This window comes from Podarcis muralis, chromosome 2 (genome assembly GCF_964188315.1).
Source record: "Podarcis muralis chromosome 2, rPodMur119.hap1.1, whole genome shotgun sequence".
NCBI classification, from domain to species: domain Eukaryota; kingdom Metazoa; phylum Chordata; class Lepidosauria; order Squamata; family Lacertidae; genus Podarcis; species Podarcis muralis.
Window position 1 is genome coordinate 34548438 of NC_135656.1, and position 25424 is coordinate 34573861.

Consider the following 25424-nt stretch of genomic DNA (forward strand, 5'->3'; position numbering starts at 1 on the left):
CCATGATAGAGAGAGGGAAGAGAGATTCTCTTGGGTCTTTCACCTAAAGAGTGCCTGAGAGTTGACAGTGGGGCACAGTGTTGAGAAGAGGCAGCTCTGCTGGGCAGTGGCGTAGCGTGGGGGGTGCAGGGGGGGCCGGCTGCAACATCTGGGGTTAGGGCAAATCCACAGGTTAGGGGGCGCAAATCCATGGGTTAGGGGGCGCAAATTACTTGCCTTGCCCTGGGTGCTGACAACCCACGCTACGCCACTGCTGCTGGGAAAGGATGGGCAGGCAGCAAACCGTTCTCAGAAATTCTGTCTGGGTTTTGTGTACCTGACGCTAAATGGGGGAGAAGTCTTCTTCTTGATCCAAAAGGTGCCCCAGATAACACAGAATAATTGCACTTCCAGCAATAGACTTGCAGCATCTTCCGTGTTTCCTCCCTCCCCATCCTGGCCACTTGTCACATTGATGGGCATGTTGCTAGTACTTGTATAACACTTAGCAAATGGTTTTCGCTCCTCTCCTGGCTCCTGGCAGTTGATCTTCTGCTTTAGCGGTAGATTTTATGATAGACAGAAAAGTTTCTTCTAGCGCCTACTTAAAATGTGTTTAATCACCATTTGTCACATTATCAAATGTACCCAGGGAGCCTGTGGGCGATGTAGAGTGTTAGAAATCTTCACAATAAACGAGCCTGTCAGCAAGCAATTTTTAGAGTTGAGACACAGGTCCACGTTTTTCTCTCTCAGGCACCGAGCAGATGCTTTCCCATGGGACTGCCGACGTCATCCTGGAGGCCTGCACAGACTTCTGGGACGGTTCGGATATCTATCCACTGTCTGGCTCTGACAGGTAGGCAGCCTTATCTGCACAAGTCACCGGCTTCAGAAAACAAACTGCTGGAGAGATTTATGTTTGGGTAGCCTGCGATGTTTGCTTTCTCCAAAGGTTGCTTATGGCTGCGGGCAAGTCATAGTTATGGGGCTCTGCTTGCAGAGATCTTCCTGCAGAGGAAGGTTTAGGCAGTCCACAGATGATGCCTTTTCAGAAATCACGGAGGCAGCATTGTAGAGCTGTCATTGGCCCTGATACGCACTTGCACTCTTGGTGCCTCTCTCAGTTTGCGCCAAGTGGGTTTTTCAGATTTTTGTAATGCTTCATGCTGCCCCTTGTTAAGCCCAAAGAAGCCTGCAAGAGCATGACAAGTGCTGCTGCAATACAGTCATACCTCAGGTTGAATACGCTTCGAGTTGAGCGCGTTCGAGTTGCGCTCCGTGGCAACCCGGAAGTAACAGAGCGCGTTACTTCCGGGTTTCGCCGCTTGCTCATGCGCAGACGCTCAAAATGACGTCACGTGCATGTGCAGAAGTGGCGAAAAGCGACGCACGCGCGCAGACGTGCCATCGCTGGTTACGTTTGCTTTTAGATGCGAACGGGGCTCCAGAACGGATCCCGTTCATATCTAGAGGTACCACTGTACAGGTGTGCGGGATGAGCTATGTAGTGGCCAGAGCAAGTAACCCAAGGTTCTTTCCCCACCAATTTCTGGAACAATTTAAAATGCTTTGTGCTTACGCGCACACACACATCACACATAGAATGCACATCAATGCAGATTTTGGGTATGTGTGCACGTACATCATTTTACAATTTGTTTTAAACAAGGAAAGAGAGAGCAGTGCAAACCATTCAGGTGTTGTAAAGAACTTACAAAGTTTAGCCAAAAGACTAAATGCAAGGTTACATAATCAGGTACAGGAACAAATAAGTGTCTGTGTATATTTATATGTGTATATATACACACATACATATATACATACATTTAGAATTTATATCTATGCAGGAGTGTGCATTGCGAGCGTGCACACACAACTGTCACAGATGTGAATGAATTTTGAATATTGGCCGTGGGGAAGCAAGTGCTGACCCATGAGAAATGTGGAAGGGGTTGATGCACAAGGGCTGTGAACCATTAGTATCAAAGGAAAGATGCTTCAAAATACTCGATAAGGAATGAACAGAAGCCACTTCCTTGCCTCCTCTCAGCTCCAATAGATTCTGCCCCTGAAAAGCATGAGTCTGGGCAGTAGTTTTACTAGCCGGGCATGTATTGCGTGCAGACATTGAGACTGTTTTGTGCTTAACATATCTCTGGCGGCCTTTGTCATTCTCTCTCTCTGCTCTCAGGAAGAAAGTGTTGGATTTCTACCAGCGTGCCTGTCTTTCGGGCTATTGCTCCGCCTTCTCTTACAAGCCCATGCACTGCGCCTTGTCCTCCCAGCTCAATGGGAAGTGCATAGAGCTAGTGCAGGTCCCCGGGCAGAGTGCCATCTTCACGTCCTGTGACCTCCCTGGGACGACGCCCATCAAGCAGAACAGCCGGAGGAACAGCTGGAGCTCCGATGGTAGGTGCCTTGCCTCTGTTGCAAATCCTTCCATGCATGCATCTCAGGGCACTCTTTAAGTGACTCCGAGATGGGATACCACAAGATTACGGAAAAATGACCTTAGGAGAGAAGTTTGAGGGCTGTATCCAACTCCGTGTGAGATGAGTTCCACTCTTGCAGTGGGATTTTCCGCTTCCTCTCCACTCCCCTGAGTGTCCCCCAACCCTCTGGAGCACATTTGAGGATGCAACGGGGGCTGCAGGGGAAGGGGAAGTTCCATTGCATAAGTAGATGTCTGCATGTGGCACAGCAGCACTGGAAGTAACCCATAGGATTAAAAAACCCAGTTGTTGGGTGTAGATTCTTTGAATCAAACAATTCAAATGTGTTTTGCACAATGATATGACATGGAAAGTAAATCTGGTGAGACCCTTGCGCCGTCACAGTGCCTTCCATGTGACGATCACCAAGAACATGAAGAGAAAAATACCTTGTAAATGGAGAACCTCCGCTAAATAATTTACTTTTGAGCAAGCAAACAAAAAAGGGCGAATCTTAATAGTGTTGACAATTATTAATCCAGTCTTTTTGGAAATTTTCTTTTGGAGGTTAACTGTTTGCAAGATTATGTTTTCTGTGTTTTCACGGTGATCCTTGTATGGAAGGCTCCACAACTGCATTGGCCTTGATCTCCACATCACATCAGGAATTCTCTCTTTCCTCATTGTTCAAGGTCTCAACCTTGTCCCCATCTGACCTGCCAATTGTGGAAGAATCCTGCTTGTCTAAATTTTGACACATTATATTCGGATAGGCTGCCTTGTCATCAGAAAACAGGGCTCATTTGATCCAGCTTCTTCAGATCGCCGCCTTTTCTTGCTGCTTATTAGTTTCAGCCAGGCAAGCTCCTCTGAGTAGTCCTTGAGCAGATCAGTAAGGACGAATTCAGATGCCCCGCCTGTCCATGGACAGACCACGGGCCGAATCTTCCAGCCTTGACTTGCTTAATCTCACTTAATATTGGTGCTTGTTGAGAAGAGGTGATAGTTAGCCTTCCTAATCCTACCTCTACCTTTCACCAAATGGCATAAAAATGGGAATTAAGAACATTGTGACATTCCCGTGTGTGTTCTGTTACTAGCTTTTAATGCTGTGCTATAGGTAACAAACCTCCTCTGTTCCTCAACTTGCCTCCTGTTCCCCATCATTTATTGTCCTCTTGCATGGACAATAATTATTTGAGGGATGGGTGGGGTGGGGTGGGGTACACTAACATACCTGATTTAGAAATAAATAAAAATGTTAGGCAACATGTGAATCTGTTCTTAATCAACCCTACATTTGCAATGTAGGCTGACCTGCCCTGTTTCACAGGGAGCTGCATAGCTTTTAATAGATGGGAAGTATTAGCACAAAGACTAAAGGTTGACTCTGGGGAGAGAATCTTAAGTCTGACATAGGTAAAGGTAAAGGGACCCCCGACATTAAGTCCAGTTGTGGACGACTCTGGGGTTGCGGCGCTCATCTCGCTTTACTGGCCAAGGGATCCGGCGTACAGCTTCCGGGTCATGTGGCCAGCATGACTAAGCCGCTTCTGGCGAACCAGAGCAGCGCACAGGAACGTCGTTTACCTTCCCGCTGGAGTAGTACCTATTTATCTACTTGCACTTTGATGTGCTTTCAGGAGCTGGGACCGAGCAACGGGAGCTCACCCTGTCATGGGGATTTGAACCACCGACCTTCTGATCAGCAAGCCCTAGGCTCTGTGGTTTAAACCACAGCACCACCTGCGTCCCTAAGTCTGACATAAGGTGGTAGAATTCTGAGCAGATAGAATGGACTGCATCATTTCTTCAGACTGCCAATGAGATGGGTCACATTTTTGAAGGCTCCCTTTAAGGAGGAGACTAACACAGTGGAGAGAGCGATGGGCTCTCGGATGCGACTGGGGCCCTCCAGAGGTTGCTGCACTGCGGCTCTCATCATCCTTGACTGGTAGCCATGCTGGCTGGGCCTGATGGGAGTTGTAGTCCAGCCCCATCTGGTGAGCTACAGGTCCCCCACCCCTGGGCTTTGGAAGCATTCTCCTAGATGTGATCACTTTTGTGTGCGGTGTCCTTCACCTGCAGTCTGAAGTGCTGCTGTTTGCTCCGAAGGGCATGTCAGAATGGCTCAAGTGGAGATATTATGCCAATGTTTATTATTACGGCAAACAGCCAGCACACCAAAACCAGAATTTCTGCATAATTCTTTACATAAACAACGAAAACGACCAGTATGGGATTTAACAGTTAGTATACTAACTATGTGGACTTGAAATACGTTCAAGTGGAGAGAATTCTACCACCTTGTCCTGCTGGCTCTGTAGACCAGGCCTTAATGTGTTAAAATGATCCTCATTGTTCTACAACAGGCATAGGCAAACTCCGGCCCTCCAGATGTTTGGGACTACAATTCCCATCATCCCTAGCTAACAGGACCAGTGGTCAGGGATGATGGGAATTGTAGTCCCAAACATCTGGAGGGCCGGAGTTTGCCTATGCCTGTTCTACAACATGACTATATTAAGTAGAACACGCCCTTTGTATAGCTTTTACCGCTACCGCTTAGAAGTGATGGGCAACTTTTTGTTTTCTCTCCCCCTGCGTTCTTGGTGTGTCTTTCTCTTTTATGGGTATGTCTCTGTTCTCCTGGGCCTACTCCTCCTCTGTGTCTCTATATATTTGGCATCTCGGCCTGCCTCCACACACTTGCCTTTTCTTCACATGCCCAAAGAAGGGATTGGGGAAGCGATGGAGAAGGAGGACTGCATCCAGGCTCTGAGCGGCCAGATCTTCATGGGAATGGTCTCGTCCCAGTATCAGGCCCGATCAGATGTCGTCCGCCTCATTGAGGGACTTGTCAATGCCTGCATTCGTTTTGTCTACTTCTCCCTGGAAGATGAGCTCAAGAGTAAGGTAGGCTTTCGCTTGGCTTACTCTACCACTTCTCAGAGTTCCTGCAGCGGCCATACCAAAGGCACAGCCACCTCACTCATCCTAGGGCTGGTTCAGATTGCAAGATTCTTCCTGGTTTTTTATATATATGTATGTTTCTCCCACTTGGGCTATGCTGCTACCATAGTGCCTTTCCTCCACAGGTGTTTGCTGAGAAGATGGGTCTGGAGACCGGCTGGAATTGCCACATATCCCTGACACCCAATGGAGATGTGCCTGGTTCCGAAATCCCTCCTTCCAGCCCCAGCCATGCAGGCTCCTTGCGTGATGATCTGCAGCAGGGTGAGCAAATAGCCCTAAAGGGAATGGTGGGTGCAGTGCAAGTGTCTGTTCAAAGCAAATCCATCTGACGATTGAACCAAACCCATGAGATTTACAGTCAGCAAGACAGGCACTATTACTAAAGCCAGGCCAAACTTTAGAATAGCTATGGGACAGTCCCACTTTGTTAATTTCTCAAAGCCTTAAAGCCAGGGGCACCAAGGCTTTACAAATCATAATGTCATATATGGTATAGGCATTCAACTGGTGAAATTCTCCCCATCTGGGTGGGGAAAGCTTTGCCTGTTGAATTCCATGTTGTTCTCAAAGGCAGAGGTACCTTTCTTGGAAACATGAAGACAAGCCTAGTTATATGCAGAAGCTGTGCCCCTTCTGTCCAATTTGATACCTGAGGTTTTTGCTGCAGCCCATCACATCTGTTTAGTTTTTTGTCACTGCTGGGATATGGTTGTCTTGATTTTCAGCCTTTCCACGTAGTACATTCTTTTTGCGGTCTTTTCCGGCGCAGGAGGAAGGAGGCAGGCGCTTTAAAGCTCAGCAAAGTTCTGAACTGATACTGCCAGCTCTGGTTAGATGAGTCATTTTCAAAACACCTCTTATTTTAGGAGAACCCAGAAAATCCAAGCTTGCTTTTCCAGGCTGTCACAAAGCCACATGAGGGGCGGGGGTGTGCCTTGTGTCGGCATTTTGGTGTGAGCCTTCCAAGCCGTAACGCTGCTTTCTTTCTCTGTCCTTGCCAGTTTCCCGAGAAGATGCAGAGGGGCTTCTGCTGATGGAGGAGGAAGGACACTCCGACCTTATTAGCTTTCAGCCAACCGACAGTGACATCCCCAGCTTCCTGGAGGATTGCAATAGGGTGAGACTGACAGCAGGACACCTTACTTAGGAACCCAAAGCGTTTGACTGTATCTCCCAGCAATGAACTTGATGGCTGTTGTTGCTTCTCTAAACCTCTTGAGAGGCCGTTTACAGCTTAATCATATCCATGTCTACTCAGAAGTCTGTTCCATTTAGGTCACTTACTTTCAGATGAGTGTGTATAGGATTGCACCCTAACAGTCCGCTTCCTTAAATCATCCCTAATTGATTAGGCCTACATAACAGGAGGCAGCACCTTTTTTTGTTTAAGGATGCAGAGGTAGCTGCTGTGGTGAGGGCATCCTTGCAGCTTACCAGGAGAGGGCTGGGGAGGAGGGCAAAGGTGAGGTTGGAGTTAGGGTGGATGCATTAGTGGGAGCCCTGCCAGTGCATCCACACAATCTCACCTTTCCTGCTGCCCTAGCCCTGTCCCAGGTAAGCTGAGGTGCTGCTAGTGTTGAGAGGGTGGCTCTGCGGCTCTGCCCTGCAACACTGCCCACTGCTAAAAGAATGCAAGCAGGACGAGTTAAGCTAGTGAATTCATCAGGGTACACTAAACTTGAGCAAGCAAGCTGGGGTCACACATTGCAGGGGGTGTTTCAAAATTGACATGGTCTGTGATGTGCTGGCACATGTTTTTCTTTAGCAGATCATAAAACGTGTGGGGGGGGGGCGGGGAGTACAACACTGGGGGAAATACCACAACATTGAAAACAATGCTTGCTTTCAAAATATTTCCCCCCCCTAAATTGCTGCCATCTTCCTTAAAGCAAAATGAAAGATAATGCAACTTAAACTTTGTAGGAGAAAAGTTATTGATTAGGAGATAAAATGGGCTTTTGGATCTATTGCTGATGCTTCAGAAGAAGGGAAAATGATAGTTTAAGTACCATGAACTGACATGCCAGAAGAATAGAGGTGGGGTGGGGTGGATTATTGGAGAGAGAAGTAATACTATCATCTGTGAAGGCCAGGATGCTACTTTGAAGTGTCTAGTTTCTTTACTTCAAACTGATCTCTTTCATTCATCTTAGGAATGCTCATGGAAAGGGTTACATTTAATATGCTTCAGTTCTCAATGGGATTTGAACCTCTCATCCACCTAGTTTGCAAATCTCTCTTTCTCTCTTGCTGGTGGTGTGTCATCCTGAACTAGAGGCCTTCAATAAGTATTTAGTGTTGAGTGACCCACAGTAACCTTTTTCTGCCCAATCATTTATACATTTACCCATAAATTATTCTGGCTGCCTTCATTTCCCCTCGTAAATCACGTTTAGGGCTGCAGACTTTGCACTCTGAAGATTACTTTCTATAAGGGATGGCTAGTCTATGTAATTTACACAAGGAAAAACCTTTCTCTTTGTGACCTGTGTGAGCAGAGAAGTTCTTAATCTGTTGTAATTTGCATTATACACTGTAATATTTGGTGGTAACCAACAGATTTTTAAAAGAAGAATCATGCTCCTAATCTGGCTTTGCTCTCCCGCTGTCTGCACACTCGCTATTTGAAATTTCACTTACCCACCCAAGCCTCGCTATATGCTTCACAGATTCGCTTATCCAAAGAGCTGGCTTCCTTCCTTTTTTTTTTTTTTTGCGCTTTGCTGGTTGGTGGCCGCCATTTTGTTTCTCTTTTGCTGATTGGCTGCAGCCATTTCAGGGGAAAACCACGGAGAAATGGGTGATTTCCTGGGAACATGTTGTGTTCGTAAAGTGAGACTTGTGTGTAGTTATGTTGCTGGCTGTGTAACATCTGGGAAGGGCAGAGTGTAGCTTGTTTGGGCAGATTAAGAGCAAGTCAGTGGTTGATGGAAATGAAAATCTTTCTGGCAAATGTCAGTTTGCACTTCCTCCTAACATAGCCCAATTTATCCGGCAAATGAACAGGGGTTAGAGCAATCTCATTGCTCTGCCTTATCACTCCAGCTGCGGGGAATCTGATTCATCCTGAGCTTGTTGTAAGCCTTCACCCTCGTCTACCGTCTCCTTGGCTTGTTTAATTGCCGCTTCTTTCACTCCAGGCCAAACTGCCACGTGGAATCCACCAGGTGAGGCCCCACCTGCAGAATATTGACAACGTGCCTTTGCTTGTTCCTCTGTTTACAGATTGCACCCCAGAAAGTAAGTGGAGCTCAGGCTAGTGGATTCTTTGTCGCTGAGATGGGGAGATCCGGGTGGAAACTAAGAGGGTGTCAACACACTTAACCCCTTTCCTGGTTCTCTTGCAGCCATGTGTGAGATGATTAAGATCATGCAGGAATACGGGGAGGTCACTTGCTGCCTCGGCAGCTCTGCCAACTTGCGCAACAACTGCCTTTTCCTTCAGAGCGACATCAGGTAAGATCAGGGGTCAGCAAACATTTTCAGCAGGGGGCCGGTCCACTGTCCCTCAGACCTTGTGGGGGGCCAGACTATATTTTGAAAAAATTATAATGAATGAATTCCTATGCCCCACAAATAACCCAGAGATGCATTTTAAATAAAAGCACACATTCTACTTATGTAAAAACACACTGATTCCCGGACTGTCCGCGGGCCAGATTTAGAAGGCGATTGGGCCGAATCCAGCCCCCGGGCCTTAGTTTGCCTACCCATGGGTCAGATGCACCCAGACTCTGGGTTTGAGAAGCTCAGTCTGTCCTCATTCATACCACTCCTTCATCCTGATTCCATTTCTGTGTTGACTTTCTTTGTTTTCTTCCGTTGCATCCCCATACAGAGTCCCAGGGAGACCTGAAAAGCACTCCTCTTTTTCTTTCCTTGAGTAGAAAACTACCGCTATCTGATACCTCCCTGCAATACCTTTTAGCAGACCAATGTGGAGGAAATACCTTTTATGCCACATCAGGGCTTTTGACAAAACTGCTTAGAACAAATCCCACACTGAGCCCGTTGTTGTCTGAAATAGTTGCATAAGGAACATCTGTTCCAACGGCAACCTTTGCCACAGAGTTGCTGGGAAAGGATGTTCTGCCTACAACCATTTTGCAAAACACATGGCTCAGTGTTGGACTTGGTGCCATCGTTCGGATCTCTGATGTGGCCTATGATAACCTTCCTCCGTACTGGTGGCTCTTGGTCTCCTAAAAAGGAATGGGGATTAGAATCCCACTCTCCTTGACTATTGGCCCCGCTGTCTGGAGTTGGGACCCCAGCTATCTGGAAGTCCACAGTCTCCTCACCCTGTCCTCAAATGTATAAAATCTTCTGCTCTTCTGGCAAAGCAGGAATGGGAGAGGAGCAGAGAGGAAAGCAGGTCAGAGCAGGTGCAGCAATCAATTTAGATAAAGGCAAAGGAGACCATTTTGAGCCCTCAAGCTGTTATTGCTTTATTCATCCATCAAGCTCCTTCTGTTAAAAGCACCCTTCTGAAAATCAAAGGGTTTTAAATGAATGATGCAGAGTTTGTTTGAAGAACTAGAGATGCATAATTTTGTGGGAATTATTTTGGTGGCAGGGAGGCTGGATGCTTGGCCCACTCTCACCCCCCTACCCCAATATTAAAGAAGGCTTATGATCCAGAGATGCTCTTGCTGTTCCTTTGGCTCTCATTGTTCCATCTTCTTCTTGCTCCTGTACTTGGTAAAGTGCAAAGCTTTACATGCTGGGCCAAGTATCCTCAAAGCTGCTTTTTAAACAAGGGAGTTTGGTAAAAGCAGGTTTCATTTACCATGGCTTTTATGCTGATCTTATTTTTTCCTTGGTTTTAGCTGATTTTACTTGATTCTGTGATGTGTGCTATATATTATCTGTAAGCTGCCTCAAATTAATTTTGGAAAGGTGGGCTATACATTTATCAGATAAAGTAATAAAAGGATCAGGCTACAATGCTCCTTACTGCTGACTGAGTGGACCCTTATTTTCCTAGCGGTTCTTTTGTTATGATCTATGATCAGAGTTCTTTATTCAGTCCAATCTGTTCTGATTTCCTGTCTCGGGACGTTTCCCTGCAGAGCTGGTGACCTTGCTGTGGATGGTCCGAAAGTAATCTGTAGCCCACTAGTTCACTTTTTAAAAAGCATCAATATTGTTGGACACCTCTGTCTTTTAATCAGTTTTGTAACCCCGAGGTGTTTGGCTGGGTTCAGATGGCTTATTACTCCCCATTATGTTTTCCTCTAACCTGTGTAGTATTGTCTGTGCAGCATAGCCCTGGATCCTCTTTACCCCTCTCGCTGCTCTTGGGAGACGTTTGGGTACGCCACCAGCACTAACATGACCCGTATCTCCGATGAGCTCACGCCTCTCCAGCTTTCTGGCCAGCTGAACAGCCTATCGTGCTCCCTGACCATTTATCCAGAAGAAACCATTGGGCTCATCAGACTTATAGAACAGGTAAAGCCCCCTTCCTTTTGAGCTGGTAGTAACACAGTTGTGACAATCTCCATCATTTAAATATGATAACATTTTAGCATCTGTTTGGGCTTCCAGACTTAATAAAATAACTGTTCCATCCTTATTTTTCTTCTTGATGCAGAGAAGCTATTTGGCAGGACAGACGTTCCAGCCTGTTTTCTTTCCTTTTAAAAAGAAATCCTAATTGAAGCTTTCAGTTTTGATCCATATTTTTAAAAGTGGATCTGTTTACTGCACTCATCCCTGACAATATAAGAACAGTCTCTGTTTACTCATACCTTGCATACTATCCATTTTATATATGCTTTCTTTTAGGCCCGGCATGCAACTTACGGTATTCGCAAATGCTTCCTCTTCCTCCTCCAGTGTCAGCTGACTCTGGTCATAATCCAGGTGAGTTATTCTGAATGGCATCAGGAAGCAGAAAGGACTGATTGTCTTGCAAGTCATCTAAGAGGAGGAGAGACCCAGAGGAAGCTGCTTAAGTTGGATATTTGCTAGCAGTATTCATTCTCCTTGTGTCATGGAAGGCTGCCCTGATTCTAGTTGCTGTCCAAAGCGTACAGTGGAGCATCTTGTAATCGTAAATGTATGGTCCCCAAATTCTTCATTTGGAATAGTATATGCATGGAAGGCAAAGTATACTAGATTTTCTAATTTTGTTCCGGTTTTCAAAATAAAGTTTTTTTGAGAGTGTTTTTTCTCCAAGCACTTAGCAGAGGCTAGCCACACACAGTTCCTCACCTCCCAAAACAGAACTTCCTATCATGTCTTCGGCTACAAGGCCTGGAAGAGTTAAGTTAAAATAAGCAGAATGCTTCATTTAAAAAAAAAAGAAAAGCAGTACAGTGCTGCCCAGGCAGTGGAATCCTGTGCACCACATTCTGTGTGTAGCAGCAACTGCTGGCTCCTTAATTGGTTGATTTTTGCATTTATATACTTCCTTGTTGCCATGGCACCCAAATGAACAAATATGCAAAATTGTTGAACAAATGAGTTCTTTCATGGTCCCTTCGGGATCCAATGGCATGAACTCCCTGCTCTGGACTCCCTCTCCTTCTTAGTCGCCATCTTGTTTTTACAAGATGGGTGTGATGACTTGCTGGTGGGTGCCCTTCGGTCTTCTGATCCTTCTGCTGATGGTGCCTTTTGCTGTCTTTTGCTTAGTTCCTTTCTTGCCTGGGGCAGCTGCCCCCCATTCTCAGTACCACCGACATCTTGTGGCTTTCCTGTTTCTGCTACCCGTTGCTAAGGTGAGTAAGGTTTCTCGCTGTGATTCACAAGCATGCTCTACTTTGGCGATGCTCGCAGGAGCTCCACTTCTTTCCTAAGATAAAATGGGGCCACACGGGGGACGGGCACCTGGTTTTCATGTTCTGGCCACCACGTTGGAGACCATGTGGAGTCCATAATGCCTATATGGATCAGCCTTCATGGTGTGGAGAGTTGGCTATGCTAGCGCTGTTCGTCTCTGCTAGTGCTGGCCTGTAGGTTCTCTCTCTGCAAAAAAGATATGCTGAGTTGCTTTTGTCCATTACGGCCCACAGATGATGTTGTACTTCAGCTACTGTTGGCCCCAGCCAGCATGCCCAATGGTCAGGAATGTTTGGAGTTAACAGCAGCTTCCAGAGGGCCACAGGTTTCCCCTATCCCCACTGCAAGGCTTAAATCTGCTGTTCTTTTCACTAGTTGAGCAGGAACTGTGTTGGCCTCTGACTTCTGCTGTCTTTTGGGTATGGAGGCAATAAACAAGCAGCGAGGGGAGGCCTGTTGTGACCTGGTTAACTGTGGACTGGCTTGAAGTGACTTGACAGTGCAGGAAGGAACTGTGTGAAAAGGGCCTCCCCATTAGCTGGCAACAACAACAACAACAAATTTATTTATTTATACCCTGCCCATCTGGCTGGGTTTCCCCAGCCATTCTGGGTGGCTCCCAAACGAGTATTAAAAACACAATACAGCATTAAACACAATACAGCATTATGGGGGTTTCATGTGTGTAGTCTCAGCAGGTTAATTCTAGTTTTGTTTCCTCTTCCAAGTGTGTCCCTCCTGGGCAAGCCTCCTCACAGTTCCATCATGTCCATGGCAACTGGGAAGAACCTGACCTCCATTCCTAAAAAGGTAAGAAAAGGTTACGATTGGGTAGGCATTCGCTAGGGTCCGCGTGTGGCAACGTCAGAAGGTGTGAAAGTAATGTTCTTACCAGCTGCCGACACATGACACCCCAGTGATTGCAGTGCCGCAGATCTTGCTAGCATTAGCTTAGCTAAATGTTTAGCATGCTGGAGTCTGGCCTCTACCTCGGGGGCCTTCCTGCTCCTCAAGGCAAAACGGTAGAAGTTCCTTGGGAGGGAGGTGGGTTGAAGAGTTGAGCCACCAGCAGCCACACACCCCAGTGACCATTTAGTTTGGGCCTGAGGAACAGCCCTGGAGGAGTCTCGCTGGGGGGGTGCTCACCCGATCCTCTTCCGCAAGACTGCAGCTGGTAAGCCTGAGGCTTGGGCAGGAGCCGGGGCACCCAAGGCCTGGCCTCCCATTCTTGTAAGTCACTCCGGCCTTCCCGACAATGTCTTGCAGACCCAGCAATACTTCCTGTTCTGCTTCCTGCTGAAATTCAGCCTCACCATCTGCACCTGCTTGGTTTGCTTTGGCTACATGCTGCAGGATTACTGTGCGAACTTCAACTCCTCTGCCTTCAATGTGAATGTCACGGGCTGCTCCTCCATCATGCTGCACAGGTTAGCGGGCGCTCCGGGTCCAGCTCTCTACTGAAGTTCCCAAGTGCAGTGGTGCCCACCCAGAAGTGGTGTGTGTTGGGATGGTTTTAGCACAGCTTCTTCTAAGGTTTCGTTTGTGGGTGGCACAGTTTGGATTATGTAGACTATGTTGTTTATAGAATCATAGAGTTGGAAGGGGACCCCCAAGGACCATCTAGTCCAACCCCCTGCAATGCAGGGATCTCAACTAAAGCATTCATGACAGATTGTTGTTTCTAGTAGCTTTTCCAAAGATGGGTCTAGAAGAGTGGAAAGTCATGGGATACAGGCTTGTGCTACGTTGCCCCTACTCTCAGATTTCCCTATGCTGATAAGGACTAGAAACTTAGTTTCTTAAAAAAAAACCTAAGGCTATGTTTTACACACGCACTAAATTCAAGAAAGGTCACAGAGAAATTAAACAAAGCAATATAAAGTAGTTAAAACGGCAAAGCCGAAAAGAAAACAGCAATGGAAGTATTAAGAAGTCTTAAAACACCAACTCTGTGTTTTATTAATCGCCCCATAAATCACCACCTCAAGGTGATTTAAAAACAGTTTAAAATGCAAAAGCAACAAATACAGCTGGGAAAAGCCTGTGTGGTGGGGGAACAATTCGGTGGTAACAATTCAGCAACGATTTAAGATAATTCCAGATACCTTTTGAAAGGCCACTTTTGGCTTGGGAATCAAGTGGAAGAGGTTGCATTGTGTGACTAACAGAGCCCGCAGGATCTTAGGACTAGATCATGAGTCCCTCTGAAATCCAGTCTCTTCAAACTGGGTTCGTTGATGCCTTGAACCGTGATCTACGTCATGTGATGCCCCTATGCTTGCTTTTTCAGTAGTGCAGAAAGCTCCCCCGACTGGTTTGGAAAATTTTCCAGCATCCTTCTCCTGGCCCAGAAGTTCACTGCTGGGATGATTGTCTTACATACTGGTAAGAGATTTCCATTCCTCCTTGCTTGCTGTACTGAAGGGGGGCTTGCAGCTTGCCATGGCATGCATGCAGCAGGGGCCAGGAGCTTTATCGATGTCCCAGCTGAAGGCAGATGTAAAACCAAACATCTTGACTCTCTGGCCAGTTTGATCAGTTGGCTTAGTCTTCCCCAACCCTTGGCTGTTTAACTGCATAAAAGCAGGCAGGAAGATTTCAGAAGAGGTGTTAGATAATTGTGTGGAGAGGGTGTGGAGTCAGGGGCTGCCAGTCAGTGGTGGACTATCCTGGGTTTTGGAAACATCGCTGCTTTCTTCTTTTCTTTTTGCTGAACGCCCAGCAAGGTTACCTTGTGATTGGCTTTCTTGGATGACGAGCTTCAAAAACCACCACACTCTCGGGGATTTGTGCCCTCTGTATCTCTGGCAAGTCCACACATTAAAAAAAACAAAAACCTGTTGGTATTTCTTCACAGTGTTTATCTCTGTCACCCACGTCCATCGTACCAAACCACTGTGGAAGAAAAGCCCCTTCACTAACTTCTGGTGGACTCTGACAGTTGTCATTGTGTGAGTATCCTTTTCTGATTCCTCTAGGTGACTCTCTTCCCCCCTGTCTTTATCTCAAATTATTCCATCTCCTGCTGTCCATTCTTCTCTTGAAGCATCACTCTTTTTTCTTCTTCTGTGTGCATTTCTGCAGCGCTATGTCTTTCTGGCTCTTGACATCAAATTCTTCCTTCCCATAGCCTCGGATATCCTCACGTCCCTCTCCCTGGCTTGGCTGTTATGCCATGAGGCTGTCACCACCCCATTCCAAACTTCTAAAATGTTCATCCAGGAAAAGCGACCTCTTTTGGAGATGCTGCCCACTTGGGTATGCCTGTCCCCATGATGCTGTGTTTTCCGTGGAGGCTGTTCACTACCTTAGGAGATCCTTTCCCCATTGGCAGGTTGTACTCTGGTTGCTGGTGGAAGAGGATGCAGAGTGGAGGAGAGAGCCCTGGGACAGAAGGCTGGGCGTGCCCCTTCTATGTTTTTCCAAGTCTTGCTTTGTTTTTAATGGCAGGCTGCTGGGCCAAGTCATCCAGACCCTCCTGGACCTGAAGCTCTGGGTGAACCTCGAGTCTCCAGTGACCTACAAAATGGATGACATTCCCATGGCCTCCTGGCTGTTGGGTTTGCTCTCTCTTATCCTTGTTGTGATCATCAATGAGACTGTCAAACTCCATGAAATCAGGTAAGGCAGCCTTGCCATGAGGTCTTGCTTAAAGGTAAAGGTAAAGGGGCCCCTGACCATTAGGTCCAGTTGTGGCCAACTCTGGGGTTGTGGTGCTCATCTCACTTTACTGGCCGAGGGAGCCGGCGTACAGCTTCTGGGTCATGTGGCCAGCATGACTAAGCCGCTTCTGGCAAACCAGAGCAGTGCATGGAAACGCTGTTTACCTTCCTGCCGGAGTGGTACCTATTTATCTACTTGCACTTTGATGTGCTTTCGAAGTGCTAGGTTGGCAGGAGCAGGGACCGAGCAATGGGAGCTCACCCTGTCGCGGGGATTCGAACCGCCAACCTTCTGATCGGCAAGTCCTAGGCTCTGTGGTTTAACCCACAGCGCCACCCGCGTCCCAAGGTCTTGCTTAGCACTCTCCATAAGAAGCTCCCAAAGTTCTCCTAGTGCTTTGCATGACATGGTCTTGATAGTCCTTGCAACAACTTTGTAAGGCTGGCCTGCCATCCAATATTATTTCCATGTTACAGATGGAGCGTAGTAGGCTGGAGAGAGGGAGGGAGAGGCATGGCTAAGGCCAGCTAGCAAGTTCATGGCCAAGGTTAGATATGAACCAGAACTGCCCAGCTGACAATTATCTCAAGTGCCTTATGCTGTACCAGCTGTTGGGTGCTTTTAGGCCATGCTGGCATTTTGAAGTTGATGTGAGAACCACTCCTGCTCCTCAAGAAGGAATGATAAGCAAGAGAACCCCATACTTGCATCTCCTCCTCCAAGGTGCTATCTATGATCACACCACACCTGCAGGGTAATAACAGGCCAGTGAAAGATGAATGCAGCCATGTTGCTTGCTGTGTGAGTGGGCCACGTTGAAGCATCTCTTAGCTACATCCTCTGGGTTGGAAGACTGCCGCTATGGACAAGGCAGACCTTGCTGGGTCAAATCACAAGAACGCCATTTTCAACACAGCGAACCAAGTGACTCTGCAAACCCACAATCGAGGTGTGGGGGAACGTCGCTCTGTGGGTTTACTACCCTCCCTTTCTCCATTTATTTTAATATCCAAAGGCCCTGATGAAACCCCTTCACCTTCAGGGCCCCTCTGCCAATGGGAGCTGAACAAGTCATAGATGACATCCTGTTCCGCAGCTGAGTTAACTGTTCCTGTGCAGTGCAGCAAACTTCCTGGTATCTAAATCAGGGTTCCTGGAAGGATAAAATTGCTACCTGACATCTCTCTGACCCGTTCCCTTGAGATGCTGTTGTCTTGGCAACAGGGAAATACACATTGAACTGCCTGTTTTTCTGGCTGCCTCCCAAAATGGTTTTGGGGCACTATAAAATGTCAGTAGCTGGGTCAAGCAAGGGCGGGATACTCACAGTAGCCATCCCCTCTGGTTTGTCTTTGGCATTTGCCCATGGGAGATTCCCTCTGGTCACAGAAGCGCTGTTCTTAACCGCTGTAGGCAATGGCTGCATGCTGCCCCACTGCTCTCCTTGGAAGCATGAGGGTCTTTTAATTAGCACAATATTTATTTGAGGGGAGGAGAGAGAGAGCTGTTTTACAGCTGTCATCACATTGGCACCCAAATGAGCCCAGACTAGGTAAAAAAGGCATTCTGCAACCTGACTTACCTGATTAAAATCTTACAAAAAAAGAAGCAGGTTGGTTCATTTTGTATATCTCTTGTTTCCCGTGCTGTGTTGCAAATGAGGCTGGCAGCTAGAAGAAACATTTTAAGGCATTTTTTTAAAGGCGGGAAGGAGAGAACAGGCCTAGGTTTCTTATTCTGCAGCCATAGGTGTCTTCTTCCTTTCTCCACACCCCGCAAATGCTTTGGCTGCAGCCCCATTGGGATTGAGCCCTTTGAAATTGGTGGGATCTACTCCTAACTTAAAAGTATGTGTAGTTGCATTGCAGGGGGTTGAACTAGATGATCCTTGTGGTCCCAACTCTACAATTCTTTGATTCCATGATTCTCTCTCTCCCTCTCCCTCTCCCTCTCTCCCCAGGGTTCGAGTACGTTACCAGAAGAGGCAGAAGCTGCAGTTTGAAACCAAGCTGGGCATGAATTCTCCATTTTAATCCCCACAAGTAGGACATGCCCTGGAAGTCCTGGGGGCTGCATGTTCCCTTCTCACACAACCTTGCCACCTTGCTGAGAGAGGAAAGGAAAAAAGCACCCAGCCTCAGGTGTGAATCCCTCTGGTCAGTGTGGATCAGAAGAGGCCAACCCCAAAGAGCAGGGAGAGCTACATCTTGAGCGCTGGTGAAGATTCAGTGCCTGGCAGGAAAGCGTTGGTGGGACATGGACTGCTGCTTTTCCTTCTTTAAAATTTATTTTTTACACCTCCTTCCCTTGGAACTCCTTGGGATCCAGCAGATTGACACCTTGGATCGAAGAGCAAGGAATTCTCATTTGACACCCCCCCCCCGCTGTTCATAATTTGACTAGGTTATTTGCCCCCGCCCCCCCGACTTCCCTGTCGATCTCATCTGTTCATTTGTTGCGATGCTGCTTGCCCCAGTGCATTCTGGGTATAAGCGCTGCACCCACCCAGGAGGGAATAGGAGCAGCTGGCCTGCTAGCTGGCCTTGCAGAAGTACCCCCCCCCCAGCTGCAGTCCCTGTGACCCACAGAACAGCCCTTCGCCTGGAGGCTGCCCTCTTGTGGAAGATGAAGCAGAGGGGCAGGATGCCTGGGAGGTTTGCTGCTATGAGTACAAAGGCAGCCCTTCTCCAGTTAAATACCTCTGGGATGTAAAGTATGTAATAACAGAGTTAATAGGCCAGACCCTTCGCCACCATCATGAGAGCATCCTTTTAGGGATGGGATATTGTGGATATACCTCAGCCCTGGCCACGTTCCATAAGGAGGCTGTCTTTTAGTGCTTAATACTGAAAGGGCTGGGTTTGTGTGTTTTTCTTGTACACCCACTCACTGTTTGATAAACCTTGTGAGTGACCGAGGTCTGAGAGGTCATGTGGTTTTCTGTGCTTGTATGGGCATGGAAGACAAAGGCATGTGGGCCAGATCTGAGTCTGGATTGACGGATTGCTTGATCTTTCACTTTTTCTTCATTGAAAGAGTGCTGCGTCTACAAACCCCCTCTTGGCTGCTTTGAATGGAGGATGGCAGATGAGGCTGGGCATAGTTCCTTTCTCATATCTATGGGCTAGACTTGGGATCTTGGTTGCATTTTGTGCTTGCCCCACTGTTTAAGTTGGAGACATATAGCATACTATCCCATGGTCTGTTTCCCTAAACACAGGGAATTAAGTCTGGGTGGATTTACCACGCAGTGCTGGGAATCTGCATCGTCCTCAATCCACCCTCTCTCTTGCCTGCCAATTTTAGCCGTGGTGGATAAACTCAGGCTGTTGCTTTTGGCGGGAAGAAATCAGAACTACCTCTGTTGACCAACCTCTGCTCTATTTATGGACAACACCAGGGACAGCTGCCTTCTCTGCAAGACCAATCACTTAGATAACAGGGCATGTGTTGTTTGGGAGTAGGTATTTTGGGCTACTGTGGACGGGCTGTTGAGTATTCAGGGCTCCATGGAGGATCTGCTCTACCTGGAAGGGTTTTGGCCAAGGCAATCCAATTAACCTCGTCCTAGAGTTGTTTAAAAGCACTGACCCACCCTAGCATGGTAGTTAGAAAACTTGCCAAGCCTTCTTAAGGAAACAAGGGCAAATTAACCTTTTGGCGGGAGGGATACTTTTATCCTTCCACAGCAGACAAAACGACATTTTACTTTACTAGATTAGAAAAGAAAAAAATCATAGGTTTAGGCCTGGCCGGAGGTAGTGGTGATGGAAGGAGAAAAGTGATACCTGGAGGATTTTAAGAAGCTTGTAGTACAGCCTTCCCCAACCTGGTGCGATCCAGATGTTTTGGGTGACAACTCCCATTAGCTGCAGACAATTTGGCCATGCTGGCTTGGGCTGGTAGAAGACACATTCCAAAACAGCTGGAGGGCACCAAACTGGAAAAGTTTGGTGTGGTTAAGGTCAGAGGATGTTCCTTTAAGCCCCCCTGCACATGGCAAAGTTCTCAAAAGCTGTGGCATGTATGCTGACTCCAGCTGACTGTGACTGGGAAATCGGCCAATATCCTATGTTTATATTTTAAAAAGAGGCTATTGTTTAGAAACTGTTAAAAACACGTTCACCCTCCCATTTTCATCATTGCTGTTCCCACGTAGCACAAGGTTTGCTGCCTTCTCACTTGGTGTGATGATGTACTGTTCCCCAAGGGCAAAGAGCTTTGGGGAATGGGCTGCGTTTCACCTCGGTACTAACCAGCAACAGTCCTCTCCTAGTGTCAGAATTGCCACTGGCTTCAGTGGGTCAGGATTTGCACCCCTAGCCTGAGGCCAGCGGTGCTTGGCATGTGCCAGTTTTGGGTCTCTGGTCCCAGGCTTAGTTGTGGGTGGTTTGTGCAGATTTTGTATTTGGAAACTGGACTGATTTGCTTTGGGTGACAGACACTTGGGTAGCTGCATTTAAGCAACTGCCTTCGTCCTCCCCTCGTTCTGAACCAATTGGGAGTCCTCGATGCCTAAAAGCTGTTTGCCGCAATATTTTTTTCCTTAAGTGATTTTAAAGCTTTACACCTGATAAACTGTCTCGGGCAGTTTCCCTGCTAGACAAGGCACTTTCTGTAGACTTTTGTCTGTGGTGGTTGATCACGCTGAAAAAGATTCCCCTCCCTGCACTTCACGCACTCTTTCCCCTCCTCAATTGTACTCCACTGGAGTCAGATAATGAGCCTTTTCAATGGCTTTCTCTTGAAAGTCCATGTTGCCTTGCTGCCTCCCCCCCCCCCCCTGGCCACCCCCCTCTTCCTCCTCGTCCAGCCAAGGCTTCAGAAAGGTGTGAGGCGTATGGCTTTAGGAAGGAGTTTCACCCATCCAACTGTTTTTAAATGGTGTATATTTTATATTTAAACTTTTCTGGGGATGTATGTAAAAAAATTAATAGATTTGTATGAAAACTTGTAAATTGTACAAAAAGGAACAAAGAGCACCTGATATGAATGGCAATAAATGATTGTCTTTGATACAGTAAATTTTTGAGAGGATTGGCATTTGTGCTTTGTAATGTATGCTATCTCAGGAATCCTTATAACAGTCTTGTAAAGTAGACCAGAATTCTTACAGATTGATGGGCAGGGGGCAGCTTGTCTAAGGCCACCTATTGACTTCATCACTGTGGGGAGATTTGAATCAAATGCTTCTTGGCTTATCTCTTCCAACACTGGCTGTAATCCTATGCAAACTTAGCTGGGAGTAACTCCTACTGAACTCAGTGGGGCCTACTTCTGGGCAGACATGTATAGGTTTGCACTGCCAACTGCCAAGCTATGATATCTCTATCTCCATGATTTTGTGACTGTGCTGGAAAATATCGGCTAACTGGTTTGAGTTTGTGTGACATCTTTGTTCTTTGGTAAAATCAGTCCAAGCCCCCAGCGTTTTCTTGATCAAATACTGCTTCCTCCTTCTAGCTGACAAGAAGTTACATGCTGAGATGGAGAGATAGACGAGGCAAAATGGGTTCGAGCAATCAATATGCTTTGCTAATGGAAGTGATGGAGGTTCTATTACTGTGGCTAATATTACTTATGTCTTTGCCAGCCGCAGACTTTGGTCTGGTTCGCACATTAAACCATAGCTAAGAGCAAACAAAGCTTTAATGTGAGCATGCGGTGTGCTGCTGCAAAGGTCATGAGAGTGCTCCTGTTGTGCTGTGGACATCCAAGCCCAGGGTTGTGGTTTGTTTCTCTACCCAAGCAAAGCATGAACAGTAATCGGGGTTTGTTCCTGGCTTGCTGCTCATGATTTGGTTGGGAAAACAAACCATGAGCTCAGGTTCGGAGAATCACAACAAGCCAAGCTCTGGCTTGTTTCATCTGCAGTGCCACAGGAACAGAGTGAGACCTTTGCAGTGTGCAGTAGCAAATTGCACATTCACATTAAACCTTCATTTATTAATCTTAATTTGTTTGGATGATATGCAGGCTGGACCTGTTATGGCGGATTTTCACTTTAAGTATTGTGTACACACACCTTAGCTGACATGAAGGGTACTTTTATCTTTCTTTAAAATACTGGAAAGTAGGTGCCCAGTTTTTTCCTTATGGGTCATTTTGAATATTTGAAGCGGCACACATCAAGTTTTGCACACTTAAGGCATGTTCATATTTTTGAACTTAGGTAGCCATGTTGTTGTTTAGTTGTTTAGTTGTGTCCGACCCCATGGACCAGAGCACGTCAGGCACTCCTGTCTTCCACTGCCTCCCGCAGTTTGGTCAAAGGTAGCCATACTGGAGTACAAAATATTCATTGAGCATTGATATTTAGTGGCGTCTGAAATGACTTCTTTTTCCTGAGGTTGTGACAGCCCTACTTGATACACAATGCATCTGACTGATCAAAAAGAGGAGACTCAGCAAGCCAAGTACATCTGTCAAAAGGGAAAACGATTCCCAGTGTTTAATACCATAAAGTTGCTGTTTATGTTAGTTTAAAACAAGAATTCATGATTAACACAAACAGACTAGATGATTTAAAAACTGCCTGGCTGGTGTTTTGCCTGGACTAATTTCCCTAGGCCAGTTCCTGCTACATAGAGCAGGTGGGGCCAAGGCTGGTTAGACACAACTGCATCCATACATAATTTACACAGCATACAATATATTTAAAATAAAGAACTAGCTCTTAAAAAATAAGCATTTTGGACAAAAAGGGAAGGGGGAAATTTTCTCATTAGTAATCACAAAGAACAGCATTTTACTGCCCCCTAGTGGCTCAGACAGTAATGTGGTTCCACCCCCCAACTCTAAAATACAACAGCACTCTGGTTAGTAAATATACAACAAATCCACATTTTAAAAATATATACATTTCTTTTAAAAAATTACAGTTTTATCAACAGTGGGGGGAAAGGATGCATCCCAAATCAACTACTGTGAAATCCAAACCTCTTTTCAAAAAGGCTTAATGAACCTTTTTATAAAGTGCCACTGGTTGCAGCAATTCTTTAAAAAAATATTTTTTAGCACTAGTCATCAACCAGAGGATGACTAATCCACTTGACACTATGGATAAAAAGAGAGTCCAAAAAAATAAAGAGAAACTACATCTATGGCCAAGACACATTAATAGGCTCCATTGTAGCCTCTCGCTTTTTTCCCTTCGCCATTTGGATTTCACTTCCTTGCAAGTGGCTCAATGCTTGCCACTTCATGATTCACTACTAAGAAATCAAAAGCGATGCAGATCCTGGCTCCTCCAGCAGAGCCCTTTCCCCCGTGATGCCCAGAGGATCTGTTGCCTTAACTTTAAAACTGCTGACTTGCCCGGTCTGCCTCAATACTTGGAAAAAACTGGCAGAAGTTTTAAGTCTGTGATACACATGGTCATCTTCATTTTAGACTTAAAATAAAACTCGCTTGGGAAGCTGCCTTCTACAGGGTCTGACCCCTTGGTCCATCTAGCTCAGTATCACTGGCAGTGGCTCTTTCAGTTTTTGCCAGCCTTACCTGGAAATGCTGGAGACCGGACCTTTCTGCATGTGCTGTACTGCTCAGCTACAGTCTCTCTGCCATATCAGTCATGGACGAGTTCTAATCTGCCTGCAGCATGTAAGCAGCAACTATTACACTTTTCTTTTCCCTTCTCTTCCTTCTGTAGGCTGCCTGATTGGCACCACTTTGGGCATATTTACAAAGGTGCTACGTAAGAGCCCCCTCATCAGAGTGGAACTGTCCCTAGGGAGGAAGGAAGTGGAATGCCATGGGGTTGCAATTGGGCCCTTTGTCTGCTGCACTCAGTTGTTGGTAGGGATGGGCTCACTTTGGACAGGGAGATGAGTTACAAGGAATGGTCTTTGGAAAGGCAGTTTCATCTTATAGCCCAAATGCTGTCTGCTTTAATTTCTATTTTAAGAATAGATCTACATGCTTCGTTCCCTGCTGGAAAAAGGATAGGGAAGAGTATTTGCAACTAGGAAAAGTCACTTTTTATGCTACAATGGAGAGCATGTTCAGGATCCCTTGTATTATTTTCTCCACTGGAGGGTGCCATGCACTGTAAGCCACCCCACCAATCAGCGTTTTCCTCCCAGATTCTACTGAAAGAAAAAAATAATAATGGAAGACTATTTTCTCTCTCCACCAACCCACCCGGCCCATGCGATGAATGAGACTCGAGGTATTTGGGAAAGAAGGTCAAGTAGTTTTCAGTTCCCCTGAAAAGCGTGTCGCTCTTGAGCTTATTTTACTTTTCTGGGAGCCACAGGCTGTGCCAGCTGCTTTTGGAGGTTGAGGCAAAGATGGGGCAACGTGCGGGATTTAAATCCACTCGGATTACACGGTCCTTCCTCTGCTGACAACGTTGGGAAAAGCAGCGAGGCCCTGTCTTGCTCTGGAAGCTGCCAGGCTTACCAATCCTGTTCCCTTTTGTCAACTTGGCCACATTGAGCCTCAGCCCCTTTGCGGATGTCACTGCCCTAGGGAAGCTGACACATTGTTGGCATCGTTTGAAATGACAAGACGCAGGAGTAGCATAGATGTCTGTGGTATTACGTGGGAAGGAGGCCAGGGTCCAAGGGAAGCTCTCAGTAGCCTCCAGCATTGGTCTGCCTCCCTTGTGGTTCAACGTTGCAGGCATTCAACCAGCCCTTCTTTGTAGCTTCAGTGCTGATGTGGGTGGTCACTGTTTAGAGGCCTGGCAAGCACCTGGTGCCCTCTGATGGAAACACCAAGTTGATGTGTATTCACGCACGCTTGCCCCAAGATATTTGTCCAAGAAATGGTCTTGGAGTGCAGTTGCCCCTGGCTGGAAGTTAGCACTCACAAGAAATGAGTAAAAGATGGTAAAGTGCCTGGAAGGAGAGGCCGATGAGTAGTCGTGGGATTTCTCCCCAAGCTGTCCACTTCTCATAAATGGTAGGGTAGAAGGATGAACCTGCATCATCATCAGAGAAGGAAGCCCGTCCTCAGTCCAACATGGCATCCAACTGCTCTGCAAGGTCATCAAACATGTTGCTGATGTCTTCGAGGATGTTCTTGGCAGAGTGTGCTGTCCCATAGTTGCTGGGGGGGAGGGACAAAGACATGAGAATTGGTTCGTTTTGGGTGCAAGGTTTCAGACAAGAACTGACACCTCCTCCCTCACCAGATCTGAAGTCCTCTTCCAAGCCCTCTCTTTGCTTGGAGGGCCATTTCCTGCACACTCTGAGCAGTCCCATCTCCCTGCCCTTTCCCTGCCACCCAAATGGCTTGCTAAGGCCTGCCTGTCTCTTGGTAAAGGCTGGGAAGCAGGAACATAATCCATCCCATTCTGAGACAGCCATTTCCTGGTGCAATACAGGATACAGTGCTACCTCTGGATATGCACACCACTGGCTGCATATCCTTCGGGTTACGCACACAGCAGACCCAGAAGTATTTTTTCTGGGTTTTGCCATGCGCGCATGCACAGAAGCGCTCTACCATGTGCACATGCGCAGAACAGGCACCTCTGGTTGCAAATTCCTCGGGATCCGACTGTAGCTCCAGAACGGATCCTGTGCGCAACCGGAGGTACCACTGTAGTAGTTACTACTTTTAAAGGCTTTCACC

General features: G+C 46.8%; 2 protein-coding genes across 13 annotated transcripts in view; one reads left to right on the forward strand and one right to left on the reverse strand.

The window, feature by feature from the left end:
* TMEM94 (transmembrane protein 94) overlaps window positions 1–20867 on the forward strand; it is a 69771-nt gene extending 48904 nt beyond the window's left edge. For 5 of the 7 annotated variants that reach the window (XM_077924195.1, XM_077924194.1, XM_077924198.1 and 2 more), the window contains 16 exons: window positions 736–838; window positions 2174–2391; window positions 5149–5330; window positions 5513–5651; window positions 6392–6507; window positions 8531–8630; window positions 8738–8846; window positions 10655–10844; window positions 11181–11258; window positions 12033–12118; window positions 12908–12989; window positions 13446–13606; window positions 14470–14564; window positions 15037–15130; window positions 15630–15800; window positions 17803–20867. In XM_077924195.1, the coding sequence (XP_077780321.1) occupies window positions 736–838; window positions 2174–2391; window positions 5149–5330; window positions 5513–5651; window positions 6392–6507; window positions 8531–8630; window positions 8738–8846; window positions 10655–10844; window positions 11181–11258; window positions 12033–12118; window positions 12908–12989; window positions 13446–13606; window positions 14470–14564; window positions 15037–15130; window positions 15630–15800; window positions 17803–17875 (1997 nt within the window). In that variant the 3' untranslated portion in view covers window positions 17876–20867. The remainder of the gene's footprint in view (window positions 1–735; window positions 839–2173; window positions 2392–5148; window positions 5331–5512; window positions 5652–6391; window positions 6508–8530; window positions 8631–8737; window positions 8847–10654; window positions 10845–11180; window positions 11259–12032; window positions 12119–12907; window positions 12990–13445; window positions 13607–14469; window positions 14565–15036; window positions 15131–15629; window positions 15801–17802) is intronic. The other 2 variants (XM_077924197.1, XM_077924196.1) reach the window with 2 other exon arrangements.
* Window positions 20868–22259: 1392 nt separating this feature from the next.
* Window positions 22260–25424, reverse strand: part of CASKIN2 (CASK interacting protein 2) — a 102111-nt gene continuing 98946 nt past the window's right edge. For all 6 annotated transcript variants that reach the window (XM_077924193.1, XM_077924190.1, XM_077924189.1 and 3 more), the window contains one exon: window positions 22260–24896. In XM_077924193.1, the coding sequence (XP_077780319.1) occupies window positions 24800–24896 (97 nt within the window). In that variant the 3' untranslated portion in view covers window positions 22260–24799. The remainder of the gene's footprint in view (window positions 24897–25424) is intronic.